At 40.6% G+C, this 17,644-nt stretch overlaps 1 protein-coding gene across 1 annotated transcript in view; it reads right to left on the bottom strand.

Annotated features, from left to right (window-relative positions):
• LOC128743360 (homeotic protein female sterile) overlaps positions 1-17,644 on the bottom strand; it is a 420,579-nt gene that overhangs the window by 3,611 nt on the left and 399,324 nt on the right. Inside the window, exons 5-9 of the mRNA XM_053839915.1 lie at positions 12,980-13,053; positions 12,805-12,924; positions 757-886; positions 512-688; positions 16-445 (exon numbers count right to left, since the gene is read on the bottom strand). Coding sequence (XP_053695890.1) covers positions 16-445; positions 512-688; positions 757-886; positions 12,805-12,924; positions 12,980-13,053 — 931 coding nt within the window. The remainder of the gene's footprint in view (positions 1-15; positions 446-511; positions 689-756; positions 887-12,804; positions 12,925-12,979; positions 13,054-17,644) is intronic.

Genomic DNA, 17,644 nt, shown 5'->3' with positions numbered 1-17,644 from the left:
TCTAATATTACTCACCCCAATTGTTTCAATAAATTTCGGGAATATTTGGTCTTGGTATCCTTATTAAGATCTTCACTGGATGCTACTACTGGAATGACAGTCGCTGTTTGTTCACTGGTGTTAGATGCAGTAGGAACATTTGCCGTCACAATCGGTTGTGGTATTTGGGCTGATATGTAGGAGCCAAGTGCGTTATTCAGCTGCTGTTGTGAAGTCGACGTGGAATTACTTGCTACGTTCTGAGTGAAAATTTTCGCAGAAAATTGTATTGTAGTTGGGGTAGACGGAGCTTGCGGGGGTCCAACGACCAACGATGCAGCAGGTCCGGTAATTACTGAACTTGCATTTACACCGGATCGTGCAGGTTGACTTTGTGTTTGGGCTTGGTCAGCTGGGCTGTCGGTAATCTCTTCAATGCTGCACCCACTGTTTGATTGAGTCGAAACTGTCGAAAACAAGTATGAAGTTTTAGTATCAACGTTGCTGGATGTGCTTTATTTGTACAACATACCTCCTAAGGGATAATTATAATCAATTGCTTTCAAAATGTCCTCTGAACCTTCCTCGGGAACTGGTGGTAAACGTGAAAAATTCAGAAAATCTAAGTCCAAGTCCATCAAATCATCAAAGTTCGGCTGCAGCGGCCCAAGACTAGGTTGTATGAAATCGGCTCGACCCGCGCCGCGGGCTATGAAAGATGATAAATAATTATAGAAAATGAACTTTACATGCAATGTCTGGAATATTGCTACTAACCTATTTCTCTAGAGTCTGGAAATGGATACTGCGAGAGTGTGGAAAACAGTGTGTCTGTGGGCATATTATCGGTAATCATAAACATTGGTTCACTGCTTGGTGACCATTCTAAGAAATCTAATTCACTGGTCTGAAAACGAAAGAAACATTTATATTAGTCAATATCACTACAAACAAGAAGAGTTTGATATATAGTTTGTTTCAAATTGAGTAAACTTGTCCAGTCGGAAATCATTTCGAAATGGCGTTAAACATCAATTTATGACTTCTACCAGCCCCCCGTTTTGAGAAGGCCTATATTGGAAGGGGTTTCGAATAAAATATTGAAAACTCTTCCACTATCTCGGATTTCACAACGCCATCCAACATAGATTTTGAACCCTAGAACCCCAACCAACGACCAGATGTTTATCGAAAGTGCTAAATATCGCACAATTATTGGACTTTTGTTGTTGACCGCAGTGTATGCTCGCACACTTCGAATTTTATCACCTCAATATTAAAGCTATAAAATAATAATAGACTTTGTTGCAAACCAAGACCAAATAAAACTGAGCAATTTCGCTGTTATCTGGGGCGAAGGTTTTGTGTAATAACAGAACTTTAAAGTATTTTTTGGATTTGGAAAAATTGGTGCCGCACCTTCTGTTTGGATCTGGGCACGCTAGTATGTCGAAGCCTCAAATTCACCAAAGTTTTAAGCAGCTTGACTTTTGGCTCAAATGCCAAAAGTTCATCCTCGCAGGTCCGGAGTTAAATAATACCTGCTAGTTAAATACTCCCACCGAATACAAAATTTATTCAATAACATTTAATCAACGTATACATTGGTACGTTCTTCTCCGTTCAATTTAGAAATGTATTTATGTATGAATAATTTATTCATACATGTTAATGAAGAGCAAATAATTTAAAATATTCCTGTGATTAGAAATAAAATCTGTGATTGGAAATCATTAAGATCCACACAAACGAGCTCGAAGTTGAACAAAGTACCGAACAAACCGCATCAGATAAAGATCCGTATCCGATTTTTAAAATGATTATGCACAAAAGCTGTGACTGGTGACTCTTCCATCATATGGAGCACGCGGCATGCTTACGAAAATTTAAACACGACAATAGTGTTGCGAAATCCAGTTGACTTAAAATTTTTTGTACATGTATGAAATGGTAAAGATTAGTTAACCAGCGATACCCAGATACAAAAATCTGAAGTAATCCATCTAGCGGTCTAATCTGGCACTTCTCTTGTAACATTTATTTTTCGCAATGATCTAAGTAACCATAATAATATTAAACTTTTTAACTCAATATGTGCCGGCCAAGTCTATAATTGTTAGATTTCGAATGGACAGCTTTTGGGCAGACCCAAAAACTACTATGAAAATGTGTTTCTGTGCTACCAATTTCACTCTGTCTCCGCAGAGTAGTTAGAAGGGGTTAGTAGTTGCTTAGTGGCGTGATCAACGGACGTAAGGAGAATGGTTTTTTTGCTTTTACGAACCAAGAATGAAAATCAAATTTTCTACAATGAACGTTTCTGTGTCTCACCTTATATTTACGTGCTTTACAAACGAATGGCAAAGAGAAGCAAGACATAAAATCCACGGATTTCGCCATGGTGAAAGACATGACACCGATAGCACAAGATTTCGTAGCAAATTATCAAACGGGCTTTATTTTTAACACCTGAAACATCTTGCAGAAATGTCAGGAATACAACGTGCTCACGCATCTCATCTTTATTGACTTCAAAGCAGCATGAGATAGAATCGATCGAAACCAGCTATGGCAGATTATACACGAACACGTGTTTTCTGATCAGAACTATATTGGATCGAGGCGATGTGTTTCGTGAGCCTTTCGGGAACACTTTCAAGTCCTTTCGAGATGCGACGAAGGTTGAGACAAGGTGACGGTTTACCCTGCTAACTCTTAGGTAAAGGTAGCCAACTCCTAGGCTTCGAAGATGACTTCGATATCATAATCAGGAACTTTGCGACAGCTGAGGAGATCATTGCCAGACTGAAAGCGGAGTCTAGGAGGGTTGGGCTAAAAATAAATGCGTTGAAGACCAAATGCATGAAAGGAAACGGCGCAAAGGAGACAAACGCGCCTCTCACGGATGGTAACCGTTGACGGCGACGAACTGGAATTACTAGATGTGTTCATGTATTTGGGATCCCTGGTGACCGGGGACAGATACTAGTAGGGAGATCCAGCGGCGCATTCAAGCGGGAAATCGGGCCTACTTTATCCTTCGCAAAATGTAACGATCAACAAGCATACACTGTCGTACAAAGCTGACAATGTACAAAACTCTTATTAGACCAGCAATTGTTTATGGATTTGAAGCTGTGTCGCTACTTACTGAGGCGCCCTCACCATGTTCGAACGGAAGGTGCTGTCGACGATATTTGGCAGAGCAGGAACTGAAAGTGAGCACTTATACACACTCAGTATCAGCAGATCATGGATGCAGTCATGCATCATGGAGCAGATCGTGGATGCAGTCGGCTATCGATTATAGGATAGGGGCCGTGCAATAATTACGTAGAGCCTTTTTCCTCATTTTTGAACCGCCCCTCCCCCTATATAAGATTTTGTAAGATTTTGGCCAATCCCCCCTCCCCCTGTAAAAAATCTTAGCAAGATTTTTTGAAACATTAAAAATTCAAGTTTTATTTAAGGCGACATCCATTTAGTACGTCACGCAAATTTTGACCAAATTCCACCCCCCCCTTCCCCCCTTTGTCACATTTCGTCACACATTCGTGACCCCCCCTGAGAAAGTACGTCACGTCACGGCAATCCCCCCCTTCACAACAAAAAAATTAAATATTCATTCCAACCTTTTTATTTAAAGCTATCAAATGAATTTCAGCAAATAAAAAAAAAAGGAAAATTTTCGAGCTTATAAGTCATCGATTCACGGATTTTGAAGACGATCTTTAATTGCTGCAATCGGATATGCTTCAGAAGTCGCTGATGTGCCGTCGATTAATGTTTAGCGCATATCTACGCCCTTTACATTCATCCACTCAAATTCGTCTGATCTAGTTGAAAGAATCAGGACTTCCAGCTGACGTCTTGCAGCAACACGCCTTGGAAGAACTTTTCTGAGGGACTTTGTCATTTTGTGTATTTCTTCAATCGTGTAATCATTCAACACTACCTTAGATGCGAAATTTAATCCGCAAGTGGCTTAAACCCTATCCTTCAGAGAGCTTTTGAGTGAGGGGCAGTATAAATTATACCGAAAAACCTTAAAAGCAGCCGTGGAACTTCGGTATGAGTTTTTGTTCATCGATTGAGTTCAGCACGAATATCAAGGGAAAACATTGCCATGGGTCTCTGGTAGCATCCCGTAACCCTTCAGGAGTTTGTGCGACTGCTATTTGCTGTTGCAAAAATCTTTCAGGCAGGACGGTACTCAAGCAGCTCTTCAGCGGTGTACTGCATATTCTGTAAAGCCTTAATGGAGAGTTCATACTACATAGAATAAATGAGTCCTGTTCACACATATATGTTCAAAAAAGTGTTCATTCAAAAAATTTAACTATTTGTTTTAAAATCTATCAGTACGTTAATTTTATAGAATCCTTCAATAGTTGTATCTTCAAATGAAGGCTAAATTATAATTTCCCGAATAAATTTTCCATTTGATTTTTTTTTTATGTGACGTCACATAACTTCATACTCCCCCTCCCCCCTACGTCACAAATCGTCACGATTAGGTCAACCCCCCCTCCCCCTATAAGCGTGACGTACTTTATGGATGCCCCCTAAAGAGCTAGCCATTGAAAGAATATTGAAACAGTCAACAAAGTTCAAACATATTCATAAAATCAATTATTCGTTGTAAATCCCTTTATGTCCCACTCACGAACAGAACGTATTTCAGCATTGAGGTTGTCAATAAATGTTGGTGTAGGCTCAGAAACTCACTAGCATTCACTTAATTCGCATTGATCTAATCTAAATCGTCTGAATACGTGTCACGGTAATGTACAAAAGAACTTCTTTGCCTCTTCTAGATGACACGAGACATGCTCTTATGTTGGAATTGGCACTGCGTTGCGTCTAATGTACAGATCTGTAATGACCATCGGCGGTTTGCTTTGAAGCAAAATACTGACCCTACTCTGGTCACATGCGGCAAGCAAGATCTTTGGGAACAGAAGAACAATACATCCTAAGAAACATTTATGTTGTATAGTAGCTTATCAAGCACTTGTTCCTTTGGTACAGCTATACATTAGTTGAGTAAGCTACTTTCAAACAAAATCATGAAATCGTAAGGGATTGCGACTGCCTTGCGGGATTGGGATAGGCAATTGCAACGAAATATGTTGGAATAATAGCATAAACCGATGACATCAGAGGCTCTGGAACAAGCAGGTCAACTGCTGTTGCCTTGAGTGGGCAAGGCTAAAATACTCAGCAGATTGCTACGCATTTCCTTGCAGCATGAAAGATTACGATACTTCACAACTTAGTAGTAGTAGTAGTAGTAGTAAGGGGGAGATCCACCATCATTTCAAGGACTTGCCAGTGTATGTGGGTAGACTTACAGTAGATCCAAATTTGATTATCAAATGAATATCACACTAATGCTGTTAAAGAAGGACCAAAAGGGGTTTGGCGGACCCACAAGCAGAGACACTTGTGCGCATTCCGGGGTTTTAAGATTTTCCTTCCAACATTAGGATCCTTCCATGTAATAATCAATTTCGCTGCACCAGCTTTAACCCACGTGATGGTTTGTTTGTGAGAAGTAGAACTTAACATAACTGTTTCAGACCTTAAGGACTCCGGTTGGCAATCCACTCCATCATCCAGCCTTCCACAATTATGCAGTTCATAACATTGATAATTATAAATTATAATATGATATATAGCGCGTTATAATAATAATAATCTGGTAGTTCCATGCCATACCTTCATGTTTGAGTTTTACCTACATCCCGTTATGTACCCGTTTGTAGTCCTCTACCTCTCTAGTCCTCTTCTTCTCATCCTTCCTGTCCGTGCCATAGTTCTCTCCTCTCCACTTGAGCTAGCACCAATCGCTCCGCTATTTGGCGCCGTCTAAGCTGTCGGTGCAGCGCTCTTCGTTTCGACGCCTACTGTGATCAACGAAAACGGGATTCGATACATACGTGCTTTATTTGCAGCTTGCTGTGTATATATCAACCCGCCTCTGCACCGGTTGTGCACACCGTACTTCAATGTGTGCGCACAGCCCGTATTCACTTCACTCTCCCTCTCTCACTATCGCTCCCCCAGCGACAAAATTTTCAACCACCGCACTAACACTAGCACCTATATAGTCACAATTTACGCCGGTGCAACGGCTTTTATCGCTTCTATATTGCGCACTGGTATATGCCCCCACACACTTTTACTTCGGCTTTATCGGTTATTTTCTTAACCGCCAGCAGCATCAATTTTTTTTTTTTTTTAAACACTCACTTCACTTTTTCAATCTCTTCTTTGATACTGATTTGTACCCCCCGCTCACTTCTCCTCCTTCAAGATAGGAGGCAAATTTTTCGGTTTCGCGTCCGAAACTCAGAAATGCACTCCTGTGAAACTTTTCTGCTTAACTTTTTCTATTAACCCGGTTTTCCGGGCACCTCCGACACTTTTTATCACTGTAACACTCGCCACTCTCAAGCCTTTGGCTTGCCACTTTCGCGCACTTCCTCGGCTAATTTGGATTATATACCACTTATAGCACACAACGACTATTCCTGCGACTGAATCGTTCGGCTGCTCGATTGCGTATGTTTACGATACTTCACAACTTAACTCATTAATTTAAAATTTTTTGTAACAAATAACATGAGTTGCCATTAAAAATGTGACTTTTTCATAATTTTTTCGTGTGTGAAAATCTTACGTAAGAAATGATTAAATCCCCCTCCCCCCCAAATAAGATTTTGGAAGATTTCGCGGAACCCCCCCTCCCCCCATTATGCCTTACGTAATTAGTGCACGGTCCCATAAAGAAAAGTTTGCGGTCGTCAGCGTGGATAAGAGATCGACTAGACGGTACAACATAGCAGGCGTCGTTAAAAAACAATACAAAGAATGATGGTCTCAGATTACTTCCTTGAGGTACGAAATTTTGTGATTCTTGACCTCCTATTTTTACGGTCCGGACGGACAAGCCAAGGTGTTCAAGTTTTGCTAAAACGGTACAGAGATTTGTGCGATCAAGTGCCGATTTTATGTCAGTATACACGGAATCTATATGAGCTCCTTTTTCCACAAACCTAATGCAGTGCGAAGTAAACTGTGTAAAATTAGGCAAACTACAAAGGCTAGCGTGTAATTTAATTATCGGTGCAGTCAAAAACTCATCATCAAAAGCCTTAAGGGCTAAACAGAATGCTACGTCAACGCGCCCGTCAGCGTTATTCTGACAGTTTTCCCATAGGTTTACTGTCAAATTGACGCTGACGGATGCGTTGACGCAGCATTCTGTTTGGACCTTTAGACGCAATCTTGCATCTTTTACCCCTCCATCAGGTAATACAGTTGGAGGCGGAGAAACATGCATTAAAAATAACACGTCACAAACAATTTAGTGATTGAGATATAAGTTGCCAGCTGTCAATCCTCAAAAGCTTTAAGCTGAGCTCAACAAAGATTGGATAGAAACAAAGACAAACTTCGTAAAGCCTTTCAGAATAATAGAAACCGGACGGGGTACTTGGGAACAAGGAGGCCCGAGTATCCGTCAGTCGCATGTTCGAATCTCGGCTAGACGGTGCTTGCTTGATAGAGTCAGTAGGATCGTTACACTGGCCCCGTAATTTTCCTGTAGGGGAAGGGCGGTAAAGACGGACACTGCAGGAAAGACGGACACTTGTCATATTTCATAAACAATATTTTTTTGAAGCAAATCAATGATGGGAAATGTTTCTATAGACTGAATGAACACTTTTGAAATAAACTGCCGATTTTTAGCAGCGCAGCTGTCCAATTTATAAGAAAAACAAAGAAAAAATGCGGATATACGAAAACCGATGTAATTTTGTGTGTGAAGAAAATAGCTGGTAAATCGTTGAAAAACAACATATTCATGCTAAACCGACGACATTGTGTTAGTTTGATCCTTCACTGAATATCCATTGGAAGCCTGGTGAATTTTTGAATATTCAGTAAAAAGTTATTGAAGTTTGAAAAAATGGTATCCAAGTCGGGAAAGACGGGCACCCAACGGTAGGGAAAGACGGACACACACATTTTGAACCCATTTTGCCCAAAAACGATTTAACATTGCAAATACTTACATATTATATATGTACAAGTAACCAGAAGTCATATAACAGATGGAATGGGCCAACTTTTAGAAATGATTAATTCATTACCAATTAAAATATTGAAGGGAACCATTTTATTTTCTCGCTCAAAGGGGGGATCGGGAAGGGGGTTTTCCCAAACCAATTCTTTCCTAAATACATGATGAAATATGTTAATCTTTCTTATTACTGATAATTCGACGACGTGTGACACCTTTTTGCGAGTGTCCGTCTTTCCCATATCAAGTGTCCGTCTTTCCCGCCCCTGCACAGAAACTCTGATTTGTACATAATGTTTATAATATTAAGAAAAGCATACATTTTGGAAGAAATTTTCTAGCACACGTTGTAACTTTATTAGACAGAGACTTAAAGGTTCAATTTGTATGAAAATTGCGATCAATACAGTTATAACTGAGTAGATATTAAGTCTCTATCTTAAGGTGTCCGTCTTTACCGCCCTTCCCCTACTCTAAACAGCCGGCTGCGAAGTCTGTCGATAAAGAAGGGTAATGTCTAATGGCGGTTTAAGTCCACGACTTTGCTTTTGAGTATCCGCCAGGGCTCTGTCGTTTTCTATACAGATGGGTAAAAAATGAATAACGCATTTGAGCCAATCACCGCATCATCAATTTAATTACTTAAAAGTCAATTCATGACATTTCATAGATGATTTAGATCGTGCCGACCGCGACTGTTGCTGATGACGCACCGTCGGAAGTCCCTTAGGGACAAGCCCTCCCGCAGAAATCACACCTGTCTAGGTTTTTTTGTTTTTATAAATCTGGCTGCATTAATGGTCGCTGTCGCAAAGTCCTTCCTAAAGTTAGGTCACGGAAGATTCCATAGGACGAACCATATGAATCTTTTTTGGACTTGCTTGATCATTAATTTCCATGTTACGTCATTCGGTATCCAATTATTGAAGCGTTTTCAAGGATGACTGGCCTCAGCCACAGAAACAAAATCTAGAAAGCGGCCGTTGTTATTCAGTTGTTGGTTAACTTGATTCATGTTCAAAAAGTCTATGCGATCCACGAATGCTGTATTCGCTGGAGTTGAACATGTCGAATTATTAGGAAGTGTGCCGTTCACGTCTTTGCATCATACAAGCTAACGCTTTAAATTTAAAGATACTGCATAAAGCGTTACATGCGAATTTTCCCTTTGCCTGGACTAATTAAAAAGGTATTTAGCTACCTTTGCTTACAACGGCTTAAGCGCCACTTTCGTATCCGAAAGAACGCTGCGGACGATGGGTTCCCATAAACGTGGTAGTTACAATGGCGGTCTAAAACCTACCCAATTGAAGGTAATTCTTACCTTCAGGTTTTAACAATATCGCACACTTTTAGCCTTTGCTAAATAACTAATAGTCACGGTTTTTCCAACACGCGAGTCGCGTCTGTTATCCAATTTTGCGAATCGAGCGAGAAGTCAACCATGCCTACTCACACGCGAAAGAGTATAAGAAACATAGCATTCAACGCTTATGTCGCACAAGCAGGCGTAAGAGAAACAGCCACCAGTGCTGTGTGCAGACATTCTGCTACCCACACACTCGCGCACGCATATCCTCACTTCGTCTTCCTGCATAGCTCATTCCCGAGGCAAAAAACTCGCGGGGAATCAGCTGCCCGTGAGGCTGGTGGTGCACTGGGATACACTTTTTGCATTAGTTTTTCTTCTTCTACTTCTTCTTCCTCATCACCTTCGATTCTACTCTCGGGCGAGAGTACGAGCCGTCGTGAGTAATCGGTATCAGTAGATCGGGCTGCAACGACGAACGATAAGCGACGACTGTAGCTGTAAGTTAAACTGACACTCGCAAAAATTCGTTGCGGTGCATGAAGAAATAAGAACGGGAGTTTTAAAGGGATGCTTATGCTGGTGTGTTCGTTAGAATGAGTAAGCGTGTGTGAGAAAATTAGACCACACGAGTGTGGGCTTCGCAACACTGCTGTTATTTGCTTTTTCACTACGGCTAAACCGATTTAACTTTAAGTCATAAAAATCCGCGATCACGTGACTAAACTTTTCTAGACCAGCACTTGAACAATAGTGAAGCTGCGGTTAATTTTTCCCATTTTCCAAAGCGATCTTTTATTTTGGGTGGCCTTGAGTGGACCAATCAGCGACTGTTAATTATTACGATATTTGTCGCTTGTCTTTTGAAGTCGTTTGAAACTCAACTCTCTATACTCTAATTCGGATTGAACTCCCCGAAAATAATTGCTTTCGATCGGGCTGCTAGGCATGCGAGAGTTATTGGGGTATTCGGGCGAAAGCTTAATTTAAATTCGTAATAGGATAAGGCTGTTAGAGTCAATAGGATCGTAGCAACTGACCCTGCAATTGTCCTGCACTCTAACAGCTGGCTGCGAAGTCTGTCGTATAAAAACAGAAGGTCAAGTTTCGATAACGGAATGTAGCACCTAGGCTTTGCTATGCAATAGCATAATTAAAGGCGTTATCAAAACCGATCTAATCTAATCGTTACAACAAGGCGGGATTCACCGCACACCAAAATAGTGTCAGTTTGAGATGCGTTATTGTAGAATTCATGGGCGGTGCTAATGTGTTCTTCGTTTAGATCAATTGACCAGCTTTTCTGAGTCGAGAGGGATGTAATAATGACACATCAGGAAACACTGGCCTCGTAAGGTATCAGAAACATACACCTATTCCAGTTTTTACCGTTAACACGTGTCAATAAGGGAACTATGTCGCACGGCAACAGCAATCAGTGCTTGGTTCAAGAGTTATATTTTTAAATAAACGATATCTAAGAAAATCGGATATTTAGGATTTTTTTCTTCTTGTTTGCACGATGAGATAACATGATATTAAATGTTGATGAAAGCGATATTTATTCTATATGTTCATTAAATATCCTCCACAGAGTATAAAATGTAATTTTTTTCGACGTCTGGCACAATGTGGTATTCACGTGACATGTGTCGAGATTGTTTCCATTGTGATAATGAAACCATATACGATTGAACCAGTTCTAGTATCACGAGGTAGAAACTAATTTTTTATAAGTCAACAGGACAGGACATCAACAGGAAATTCAATTATATAATGTGATGTAATGTGACATAAACCATTCACTCAATTATTAATCCATTTCTGAGAGAAAATAACGTACGTTAACTTTAATGAGTTCAGTGTGACGGCTGATACTCATCGTGGGATGGTGAATATATAATTTTATATAAGTAGGTTTACCATTGGTAATACATTAGAAGCTATTAAGTTAAGTCATAATTCTCCTTAAAAATTATTGCAATTTTGTATTACTAATTTCAACTGGTACGTTAGGTTTTTAGGCAAGATTGAAGATTTTTCTTGTACTTTTCACGTGATGTCTAGTTTTTAACCGATATTGATAATGGGACGCAGTTTGAGCCAGTTTCCGTTCAGGGTGATGTGCAAAGAAAACAATGAAACCTGTTTCTGGGGGCAGAAAGCGACTTGTCTCCGCAGGGAATCATTTGTACCACAAGCTTTGCTGCTACCGGACTACCTCTTTCTGCGCTCATTACTTCGAAGATAAGCTCGTATCAGATGGATTGATAACTGCTATATTTCTGCCTCCAAACGTTACACGTTTTTTGCAACCTATGAGTCAACACGTCATTCAAATGCTTGAGACAAGATAGAAGAAAAATCATAATGAGTTTATATTTAGACGTATGAATCCGGTGCGATGATTTAAACAAACAAGTTCTAAACAAGCTTTATTTTGACTTTGAGACACATGATCAAAGTTACTATACAACTGTCAAATGAAGGAAAGTAAAAATGGTCGAAGCACGGGTATACCTAATCGAATTGATTGACCAGGGAAGTAATTAATTAGGATAAAATAGCTACACATGCTTGAAAATATACTATACATGTGACTAAAATGCCCGAAAACAGTTCATCAAGATAACTAGCAACTCTGGCGAAAATTGAGCGACAACCACACTAACGCGATCTGCTGAGTATAAGTAGGACTAGCGTTTGTGAGTGTGTGATTGTATATAGATACAGACATATTCAAATGCAACGCAAAAATTTATGTTGTTGTACCCGTACAGCAGCTTCTACCAACGAACCTTCTTACTACCAGACCACATCTACATTGAGCTTCCAACAGTGCCAGAAAGTTGCGCTGTTGCTAATGTCACTTGTTGTTTGTTTAGGATTGAGATAGAGTTACCAGTCCATTGGGATAGAGCTCAACCCTTTGCAGTAGCATCGTTAAATTCCATTAAACTTGGATAGTTTACTTTAATAATAAGGTTTCTGGAAAAATAAAGCTACAGTACTGGAGCAATGATTGGTTGCTTCTTTGAAGCCAAACAAATAATTTGTTTTTGGTTCACGCTGTTTTTGCGTGAGCTGCCAAAATCCGGTACATATTCACGTTGACGCTGATAAATCAGTATATAAAACAAATATGTACTACATTGTCCTTAAAATATAAAAGCGTCCAGTTCAATCTGGTTTGAACTTCGCCTCAGCGAACATTTCAAGTCGCATGCGCAGACACGTGTTGGCACTTATCGCCGGGGCCGCTTTCGCAAGCCACACCCTTTATTTCTGAATTTCTGCTCGTCACAATATCGCCAATAAATGAAATATTCTTCAACTCATCTTGACGTTCGCTTTCTTATCTTTACTGCCGTGTTGGGCTCAATCCACAGATCAGTATGTAAATAGATATTAACAGTGTACTCACCGTGTCTGTAATATTAGTCGCTCCAAGTGCTTTGTTCACGTAAAATCGGCGCCACTTTTTGTACTCTGCCTTGATTACATTGCACTTCCGCTTCCAGTATTTTCCTTCGAGTAAAATGGCCTGCAAAAATTGGGAAATTTAACTTCCGTACAAGGAATAGTTTTTACACACATACCTGAGGTGTATTATGGATATCTACGTCTAGTGGAGAAGCGAATTGACAGACTAGAGTTTTCCTTTTCATGACAACTGTAAGGAGAGATTTTGTATTATTTAAACTATTTTAAACAGTTTATTTTGGTATAAAATTGAAAAAAAATTATTGAAAAAATAATTACCAAACGGAAACGCCTCTTTTGACTTTTCTTATACCTGGAGCGTCGAATGACGCAAAATTCAGGAATTTCTTTGCCCATTTTAAGTATCATATGTCTTTGAAGAAAGTCGTTTACACTAAACACTATAGTACTCTTACAATAGTCAATTATAATAAGAGGAAACTTAAACTAATGCTTAAACTTAAACACTAAACGTCCTGCAGACCTGCTCTGTTTGAATATCTGTTTCAAACTTTTTTGACAAAATATGATTCACCTAAACCGTCCACAAACTGCCAAAAATGAACTTAAAACTGCCAAAAATGAAATAAAAATAGTGTTTCAGTTGTTCTGTTCTGTTTTAAACTGTTTACTGTGTTTAATGGTTTTCTCCGTACAATAGTCAATATAAGTAGAAACACTTAAAACTAAGGCTTAAATCTAAACACAAGGTATGTTACAAAACCGCTCTGATTGAATGTCGATTTTCAGGTTTCAGCAGAAAAGTAGAGGTCAACAAAAGCGCCCACAAACTTCTAACTCTTAAACTTCTCTTAAAATGCTCCCTCAATTTTTTCTCTATCAGATAATCTGCACTGCGCAAGTCGCCAGACACCTCGATCCTTCCTAATGAGCCTCCGATCAGCTTCGGTAGACGCGAATCACTGAGCTACACTCTAGGCTGCAACTGCCGAAAGCTTGCGATAGACATGGCTTTATTTCCTGTTCCCTGCATGACTGTACGGCTACGTACATTGAACGATTAGTGCGCTCCTCTCCTCGGTCGACCGTCCGTATCAGGGCTATCCGACTGAAGCAAAATAGGAAAAAAAGCTCAACTATACACCGCCTGATAACGTCCTTACCGTCCTACCTACCCGAGACGGTACCAGCCAGTTGTTTCATCAGATGGTTGCGGGGCGTAATCATCTCACATAAATTATCAGGTCGATGAATGTGTTGCGAAAAAAAAATCAAGTCATTTTCGCTATGGGTTGTGGTGATGAACCCTTAGATAATCTCCAGTGCCAAAATGTTCCATATGAATTGCGCTTAAAATTTTCATTACACTTTTGATTCATTGATTCTTTTTTTTTATAGCCGACTAAATTCGAGCAGCTGAACCAAATATTTACGTGGACCTGGAGCATTTATACGGTATTTCAAAAGGTACCGAAACTGGAACTCGAAAAACTAAGCATGGGCACATTTGTACCCGGTTGATCAATAAAGGGTTAGCAATGAATACTACTAAATGTAAATCAACGTACGTTTTTAATTAAACATCAGCCCAAAGAAGTAAACGAAAGGCTGTTGTACTTTACTTTTTGTTACTAACAACAATATGTGATGAATATTTCGATTAGAAAAGGAAGTAAATGACGATTGTGATAACTATAGTTAAAATATAAACTCACACATTCAGTGTGTGGCTCGCTCGCAGCATTGTAGACAGCCAACAGCAGATGTGATTCTCGGATATTCGCTTTTTTCGAGATGTTACGTTCACTGTACCAACAAAGGTGTACTATCCAGGGTTAAATAACGACGGCTTACCAAGTTGGACCAAGGTATGCAAATGGAATGCATTAATATAATCTTCTAATTTGCATACATGCGCGGCGCCGAAATATCTTTGCTTTGCGGTTGGAAAGTTTTTATTTGTCTATTTTTGGATCATCGCAATCCTACAAATATATCCGATACACTCAAATTAGCAAACGAATACGAAAAATATGTAAATATTTAACCTCATGTAGTTTTTTTTGCCTTGGTTTGAAATCTAAATGTTGGATTTATCGCTACAAAAATAATGCAAATACTGTTTCAAACCAAATTTCCATTTACGTATTTAGTTTTGATGGTAAGGTCTGACTAAAAGTAAATATGGACACCCCTCGTGCGTTACCCGCACACCTCTTGTGGTAGGAACTGGAATCATTTGACAAAACTTTGTTTACATGTGATCAAGAACAACCGGTGCAAGTTGTATCGAAATATTCCACTACGTTGCGGAGCACCTGGAATATCCAAAATGATCTGGATCAAAGTTGGCTAAAGTGTTAGAAATGCCAAGATCAACGGTATGTACACGGATAGAAATTTAATCTCCAAAATGACTCATGATTTCAGGTTTCTAGCTTATGATTTATGAAAATACACCATGAATAATAATCATGATACCATGAGCTTCTTGTAGTACAACACAACGCAAAATCATGAACTATTATTCAATTATATTATTGCAAAATATTTCAAAGTTACTCGATTGATCATTTGAAAAAAATTATGACCATTGTTGATGACAAATTACTATTTATCATTACTACTTTGACCGCCCAGTTAATTTCATGGTACGATACTGGTGTAGCATGGTCGTCGTATGTTCGTATTTCTGCTGGGCGGTGCTAGAGTCAGTAGGATCGTTGCACTAGCCCTGTAATTTTCCTGTACTCTAATAACTGATTGCGAAGCCTGTCGCTGCCCAAATAACAATTCCAAGTTTTATCACGTGCGTATAGTGGTTTTCATGACCAATTTCATAAGACCGCCAATAAAACTGTAAACTCCACCAGAACTTTCTGATGCCCGCTATAAAACTGCTTTCTGACCACTGAAGTGGGCCACTTCACTTCTCAGAGTGTTTTCATAACCTCTATAAGAATCAGGTTATAAGCTCAAGTAGACGTATCACGCTCTGCTGAAAGCAGCAATAAAACCGGTTCCGCTGCTGGACAGCCATCGCCATGATTTAATAAAGCTTTTCGCTCTGGTAAAAGCTAAATAAGTTCGTCAGCTTTATTAACTTGAAAATCATTCGTGAGCAGCAAAGGTAAAGTTTTACTGTTAGATTGTTCTGATCGATTTGGTTGAGGTTAAAGTGACCAGATTTTTTTGGACAAATGAGGGGCGGCAAAGGCAATTTACCCTAAACTGGAAACAAGGATTTTAGGTTAAAAATAAATGCATCGAAGGCCAAATGTGTAGGGACGAGGGGGGGAATCTAATTACAAACGAGCGCGAGGTGGTCGACAGGTGGAAGCAGTTCTTCGATGAACACCTCAATGGCGAAGTCGCAGAAGGAGGCGGAACGGAAATTAACCTAGGAGCGCCCATGGAAGATAGTGATGTCCTAGCACCTGATCTCCAAGAAGTCAAACGAGAAATCAGGCTGCTGAAGACCAATAAAGCCGCTGGGAAGGTCCGCCTACCGGCAGAGCTTTATGAACATGGCGGAGAAACGCTAGCAAAGGCTCTACACTGGGTTATTTCGAGGATTTGGGAGGAGGAAAAGCTACCAGAGGAATGGATGGAAGGAGTGGTTTGTCCCATCTACAAAAAGGGTGATCGGCTAGACTGCTGCAACTATCGTGGTATTACGCTGGTAAACGCCGCCTACAAGGTACTCTCCCAGATCCTGTTACGCCGGCTGTCACCGATAGCACAAGGTTTCGTAGGGAATTATCAGGCGGGTTTCATGGGGGCTCGCGCAACTACGGACCAAATTTTTACTATCCGACAGATCTTGCAGAAATGTCGGGAGTACAACGTGCCCACGCATCACATCTTTATTGATTTCAAAGCAGCATACGATACAGTCGATCGAGACAAGCTATGGCAGATAATGCACGAATACGGTTTTCCCGGACAAACTGACACGACTGATCAGAGCTACATTGGATCGAGTGATGTGTTTCGTACGCATCTCTGAGATACTCTCGAGTCCCTTCGAGACGCGACGAGGGTTGAGACAAGGTGACGGTCTATCCTGCATGCTGTTCAACATCGCTCTTGAGGGGGTGATCCGACGAGCGGGTATCGAAACGAGAGGCACGATTTTTACCAAGAGTAGCCAACTTCTAGGCTTTGCAGATGACTTCGATATCATTGCCAGGAACTTTGCGACGGCGGAGGCAATCTACGCCAGACTGAAAGCGGAGTCTAGGAGAATTGGGCTAAAAATAAGTGCATCGAAGACCAAATACATGAAAGGAAGAGGCTCAAAGGAAACAAACGCGCGCCTCCCACGGACGGTAACCGTTGACGGCGACGAACTAGAAGTGGTAGAGGAGTTCGTGTATTTGGGATCGCTGGTGACCGCGGACAACAACACTAGTAAGGAGATCCAGCGGCGCATCCAAGCGGGAAATCGGGCCTACTTTGCCCTTCGTAAAACGCTACGATCAGGAAGCATACGCCGCCGCACGAAGCTAACAATGTACAAAACCATTATTAGACCGGTAGTTCTTTATGGACTTGAAGCCGTGACGCTGCTTACGGAGGACATACGCGCCCTTGCCGTGTTTGAGCGGAAAATGCTGCGGACGATATTTGGCGGAGTACAAACTGAAAGCGGAGAGTGGCGGAGGCGTATGAATCACGAGCTACAGGCACTGCTTGGAGAGACTCCCATTGTACATCTAGCGAAAGTTAGTAGGCTACGGTGAGCCGGACACGTCGTAAGGATGCCGGACGACTGTGCGACGAAAATAGTCCTCTTCAACAACCCCACCGGCACCAGG

This window comes from Sabethes cyaneus, chromosome 3 (genome assembly GCF_943734655.1).
Source record: "Sabethes cyaneus chromosome 3, idSabCyanKW18_F2, whole genome shotgun sequence".
In the NCBI taxonomy this organism is placed as follows: Eukaryota; Metazoa; Arthropoda; class Insecta; order Diptera; family Culicidae; genus Sabethes; species Sabethes cyaneus.
The sequence above is the reverse complement of the archived record's forward strand: the minus strand, read 5'-3'. Positions and strand labels throughout refer to the sequence as shown.